Source organism: Fukomys damarensis, unplaced genomic scaffold (assembly GCF_012274545.1).
Source record: "Fukomys damarensis isolate Sample0158 unplaced genomic scaffold, DMR_v1.0_HiC HiC_scaffold_39, whole genome shotgun sequence".
In the NCBI taxonomy this organism is placed as follows: Eukaryota; Metazoa; Chordata; class Mammalia; order Rodentia; family Bathyergidae; genus Fukomys; species Fukomys damarensis.
Window position 1 is genome coordinate 128,532,936 of NW_022900951.1, and position 6,330 is coordinate 128,539,265.

Consider the following 6,330-nt stretch of genomic DNA (forward strand, 5'->3'; position numbering starts at 1 on the left):
ATATATATATATATGCTATTAAAATAAAAATACCCCAAGCTAACTCTCATTTTAAAATAGCAATAACTTCTCTGAAGGACAGAAGTATATTTCACTATGTGTAACAGAGAAATCTCTGTGAAATCTTTTAAGGAAAGCCTTTGCTGAGGAAAGTGTCATTTAAACATTGTAAAGGAGTAAGAATTAACTGGGTGAATGGGCACGAGGAAGGCGTTCTAAACATATACAAGAGCATGTGCAAAGGCCTTGCAATAGGCTTTCCCATGATACATATAAGGAACTGAGAGAGTGTAACTGATAAGAGAGTGGGGGACAAAAGATGAAAATGCATAAATTCATCAAAGCTGAAAGCTGCTTTTCAAAGATCTGCTAAGAAATGTGTCTTAGACACAGGAAACTTTCTGAGCTGATGGAAATAGTCTATATTTTGATTGGTATAGTGGTTACATATACATATAAGTTTGTCAAAAGCCATTGAACTATGTGCTTCAAATGGTTACATTTTACTTTATGTAAATTATAGTGATCAAGTGTACTAAAATAGAAAAGCTCAAAAGCAGGCCCCCCAAAATCCCGAATAAATGATATTATGAAGAGGTTGTAGACACTGCAATGACCAGTGTAATGGTAGTACAGTGGGAGGGGTAACTGAGAGATGATGTAGAATTAGATTCTTGAGGAGAGGCAGTAAAGAATCCGAGATATCAGCGTTGGGTCACCTGTATAGGTATTAAAATCATCAGGAATTAGGATGACTAGCATTGGAAAGATTAACAATGATCCTCAATAAATAAGAGAGAATGGGCCAGGGATGTAGCTGAGTGGTGCTGCCGCCTGCCTCGCAAGCACAAAGTCCTGAGTTTGATCCCCAGTACCGAGAGAGAGAGAGAGAGAGAGAGAGAGAGAGAGAGAGAGAGACAGAGACAGAGAGACAGAGACAGAGAGACAGAGAGAGAGACTGAGTTGGGATTTGGAAGACTACAACAATAAAGAGAGGTAATGGGTGACTCGGCTTAATTTTTTTTCTTCAGAAGAGAGGTAGACTAGTTCTGGAAACATCAATGAGGAATGAGGATAGCTAGAGGACACCTAACCCAACTTCATGCTCAACAGTAAGAGGGATGGAGAAGAAAAGTCAGCTACTTGTTGAGAGGGATACAACTGAAGAAGTGTCCTCATGTGAGACCTAAGTTTTTAAGATTCTTAAGGTTCAATGCATCCCAAACTAAATTTCAATTGATTTTCTTTACTTTAGATACAAACTTACTCTTTCTTTAGGGCCCCTAATTCTGTGAATTTGCTATGGACTGAATTGTGTCCCCTCCCCAAATCCATATGTTGAAGCCTTACCCTCAGTGTGATGGCATTTGGAAATGGGGTGTTTTGGAAGGTAATTATAGTTAGATGAAGTCCTAAGGGTGGGGACCTTGGGATTGGATTAGTGACTTTATGAGAAGAGATGCCAGGGGGCGTGTTCTCTTTTGCTGTCATGTTAAGACACAGAGAAGAGAAGGTAGAGGTCTCCGAGTCAGGAAGAGAGAGCCCTCAACAGAATATGACCATACTAGCAGCCTGATCTTGGGCTTCTGGCCTCTAGAACTGTAAGAAATAATTGTTTTTGTTACAGTCACCCATTCTGTGTCATTTTGTCATGGCACTCTGACACATCACCTACTAAATTGCCCAAGATAGACAATTGGTAAACATCTTTTTAATTCACCCCCCCAAATGAATCCAACACTAACTTCTGTCAATTTTATCTATGAGGTATCTTCCAAATAAGTTTAGTTCTTTCCTTTGCCATGATCATTCATTCAATGTTTATTTGATGCTTAGTATCTGTGATCTGTGAGGCACTGTTAGGTGTTAACTACCCAAGTCCGAGCTATTAGCATCTCCCGTCTCTTAGACTCAATTTTTTCTGTTTTGCCTCAGTCACTTAGCCACTAGCATATAATATATGTAGATTGTAGAAGGAAATAAGTGATGCTTCATTTTAATGGTGCTTTCATCAGTTGTTTGTAACAATATTAAGGTCCCAGAAGCCCTGTGCATAACTTTTGTGCATAATTTTCTGGCAAAATTTCCTTTCCTTGGCAATGAGGGTGACTGAAGAAATATTTACTGTTGCTATTTCCTGATGTCAGGGAATGAGTAGGTATGGAAAGAGGCAACCAACCTAGGCAGCTGCACTTCCTTTGTAACAGAAATCAGACTAAGCATTTAATCAGGACTGGGTTTAATAAGTAAAACATGATTAAGGGTGGGAAGCAGGAAGAAGAATGAAGCTGATAATAAATATAGCAGGAAGGGTGGATCTCCTTTGACAAAAGTAGAGTCAAAATACTGATGTGTGGGGAAATGGAATAAAGCTTCACAGGAAAACTCAAGTTTTCCTACTTATTTTATGGTTGTTTAAAGTAGCATCACATAAATTTTTAGGTTATAAATCCCCTAGTTTAATTGACAAACTACTTACCTCTTAAGTATCCTTAAGTATCAAAGACTAAGTGTGGTCATTTGCAAAAACATTTTTTTCTCTGTATGTCTAAGTTTATAAACTTGAAAAATAATATTAATAATAACCAACCTTTACCGAGTGCTTACTATGATACCAACTACTGTTATTTCCATACTTGTTTTATTTAAACCTCACCATAAGGATAATCCTTTGAGTGGGCTATGTTATCACTCTTTGTTTTATATGAGGAGAGTGAGGTTCACCGAAACTGGCGTGTTAAAGTACACTCAGCTAATCAAGAGCTGGTAACACATATATTCTCCTCATTTAGCAAATTCAGGACTATCTGCTCCAGAATCCACTCTCAAATACTTCTTTCTTCTATCAAATAGTTTCTTTGGATTTTTAAATTAATCAGTCTTTATGATAGTCTTTAAAAAGCTTGAAAATGGTCTGAACATTCAGAGTAAAGTATAACCACTTTCCCCTTTCTTACATTTATTAAAAAAGATTTTGACAAATAATTACATTTAGAATTTGGGCCCCAAAATGTGATTCCATAATTTTATGTATAAATCTATCAAAACCTAATTTTATAGTGATTGATAGAGAATTCAAACATTCAATTTAATAATGAATATCAAACAAATAAGATGAGCCCAACATTTAGATAAAATAAAATGTACATTATAGACTTCTTTGTTCTTAGTTCTTGGATATAAATCTTTTTTTGGTGGGGGGATCAAACTCAGGACCCTGTGCTTGAGAGGCAGGCAGTGGAACCACTGAACTAAGTCCCCAGTCCTTCTTGGATATAAATCTTCTCAAACCAGAGTTGAAAGACAATGTGTTCACTGACTACATTGGTGTGATATAGAATAGATTTGTACTTGTAACAGGAAAGTAGGAATCCAATCAGTTGTACAGGGAAGAGTTAGGTTGGAAATTATGCAATCATTTGTTAGCATTGGTAAAGAACAATGCTTTTTAAACTTACTCATTAGCATTTTTTACTGTTCTCAACTCTTGTATTCCCCCCCAAGTATTTTCCATGAAATTCCTATAGATCTGTAAAAGATACCATAAAGCAAAGCAAAACAAAAGGCCTGGGCCAGATATTACTCAAGGTCCTTTCAGAAAATCTGTAATTTGTTTTCGTGTTATTAAATAATTAAATAAGTTTACACCTAAATCATCCCATCTGATGAAATTCTGGAAAGTTTTACTAAATCTAGCCCAAGTGAAAACAGTTGAATGAAATCAGATGTAGCTATTTCAAAGGATTGGAATTCTAACTCTTTCATTCACTAGTTATATGATGTTGGTCAAAGTTACTCAGCTTCTCTTTCCTCTAAATTTTGTATCCATAAAATGAGGTTAGTAATAAACTACTTACTATATTACCTACCCTACTCAATAAATGATAGAGTAGTTTAAATTGAACATTATTATTCAAATCAACATTTGCTCATCCAAAGTGTGATTTAATAATCCTTCTCCATCCATATTATTTTCCAAATATAGGAAGTCTATCAATACAACAACTGACTTGAGAAGTCTGAGTGAACAAAATGTAGACAAAAGGAATTGGGTACCCTACCTTTTGGAAACACTCTCTTGTTTAAAATGGTAAATGTAAAAGTTTAGTTAGAAAACTAAGGCTAATTTTTATACTGTCTGAGCAATCACATATTTGGATTACTTAGCTATGGAGGAATTCAAGGTTCTTTCTGTTATAATTTTTAAAAGACAGATTGATGACGTCCTTGATGTTTCCATGTGACCAGTTGTTAAATAATCTAAATGGTTGTAAAAGTATTACTTTAGCCCATAGATGTTTAACAACATTTGATACTCTTAGTAAAATTTATGTCTTTGAAAAGCCATTAAGGCTATATAGTTTTAGGAAAAATGTGCCTAAACTTTATTGTCTTACTATATTTATCTAGAAGTGATGAGGACAATATTATAATATTGTAATAACTTAAAATTTTTTGTGTAGTAGTAACTGTTACTATCACTACTACTGAAGATGATACTAGGATGACTACAATTCATAGTAGCCTATCTCCTGAGTTGCTGTGAGGCTAAATGAGGTAATACAAGTAAAAGTATTTACAAGTGTTTAGAAATGGACCAGGTACAATATAAGAATTTCTTTTTACTACTATTGTACTATCCTGAATATTTCTAATGGTCAACAAAAATACATGGAAAAACTAAACAGTGTAATAAAGGATTTAGGAAATTATTTTTCACTTGTAGTAACCTACACAAATTTTTTTTCTTGGTGAGTTAATTTGGAAACATATGTTTCTTCCTCCTGCTGTAGGGTTTTTCCACAGTACTTTTCTGAAAATTTAAGACATATTTTAAAAAAAAAACCCTTCAGGGCATACCAAAAAGAGGAAGCACAGCATTCTAAAATGCCTATTCCTTGCATAATACCACACAGACGCCTGCTTTTTTCTTCCACAATGTACATGTGACTACATTGCAATGTTTGTCCTTTGTGGGAGAATTTTAGAAATTTCTGCCTGGACTCTGAGGGAATAAAGTTCTCAAGCCATTTTTACCCTCTCCTCCATCCATTTAGGTCTTTCAAAATCTATCTCATACAGACTGTAATATCTGGAAAGCCCTTTTAGATAATTTTGTCAGGCTCCTTCATTGTATAGCTGGAGAAACAATGCTCTGGAGGGAGGAAGGGCGGGGATATTTCCAAGTTTTCACAGGAAGCCATTGAAAATAAAATTTAGTCGTTCTGTCAGCCAGTCTAGTACTATTTCCACTATATTATTTTGCCTTTTTTTTTTTTTTTAAAATGAGATCTGTTTTCCTGCTATCTATTAGTCAAACACCCAGGCATTCTTCTAAGACTCAGACTAAGAAAATTATAGAATTCTTTCTTATCTCTAGCCCAAACGTTGAGAATTTTTTAGAATCTGAAGTACAGTGTGAAGAAGTAGTATATTCTGTATGCTGCTATCACAGCTAGAAAACTTACCTTCACAAAAAGCTCAATTTCAGGGTCTGCTTGAGAGCTGGGCCTTGGGCTCGCCATCTTTTCGCTTTTACTGCCGGTTTTCAGACCTCTGCCTCCCGCAGAGGCTGAAATACCATGGACTCTTCTTCCAGTTGTATCCAAAGGTTCAAGGAATGTTGGTGCTTTAAGAGAACAGTTTAGCTTGTAGTGGACTGAGGCAGATCTGGGCCAAGTCTCTCCTGTTGAGAGGTGGGACACAGAAATTCTAGACGCTTAAGAGCAGCTCTTGAATTTGTTTTCTTTCTTCCTCTTGACCTAACATTATTTGAATCAAGGAGGAGCCCCAGGGGTGTGTATCAACTGGCTGGCTAGAAGGGTGGGGGTGTTTCCAGAGAGGCTTCAATGCCATGAGTCAGCAGAGTAGACCCACACACACACACACACACACACACACACGCACACGCACACACACATACACACACATGCACACACACGCACGCACACACGCACGCACACAGTGCTGGCATCTATATATCACTATGACCAGATGTTCTCTAGAGCCTCCCTTTGAGTCCTGGGCTACATGCCCAGAAAAGGGACTCTTATTACTTTTCCTGTAACCTAACAGCTCTTCCAGGAAAAGAGTCAGAAATGGTTTGAATTTTTTTTGAAAATAATGTTTATCTAATGATACGTTTCAAAAGGGTTAAAAAATTACACTTCGCCAAATATCTGCATCCCTAACATAACTGCTCACCCAGCCAGATTTCTGTTCTGCATAGCGAATTTCACTTCTCTAGTATAATTTGGGATTATTCACTGCAGTGGTAGAGTCTGGAGGCTTCCTTAGTGTACCCTTCCTAGTTTTTTATTTCTTGGAAGT

The 6,330-nt window shown here is 36.4% G+C and overlaps 1 protein-coding gene across 1 annotated transcript in view; it reads right to left on the minus strand.

Annotated features, from left to right (window-relative positions):
• Positions 1–5,999, minus strand: part of Clic2 (chloride intracellular channel 2) — a 19,842-nt gene extending 13,843 nt beyond the window's left edge. Inside the window, exon 1 of the mRNA XM_010625172.3 lies at positions 5,469–5,999. Coding sequence (XP_010623474.1) covers positions 5,469–5,525 — 57 coding nt within the window. The 5' untranslated portion in view covers positions 5,526–5,999. The remainder of the gene's footprint in view (positions 1–5,468) is intronic.
• Between the last annotated feature and the right edge of the window lie 331 nt (positions 6,000–6,330).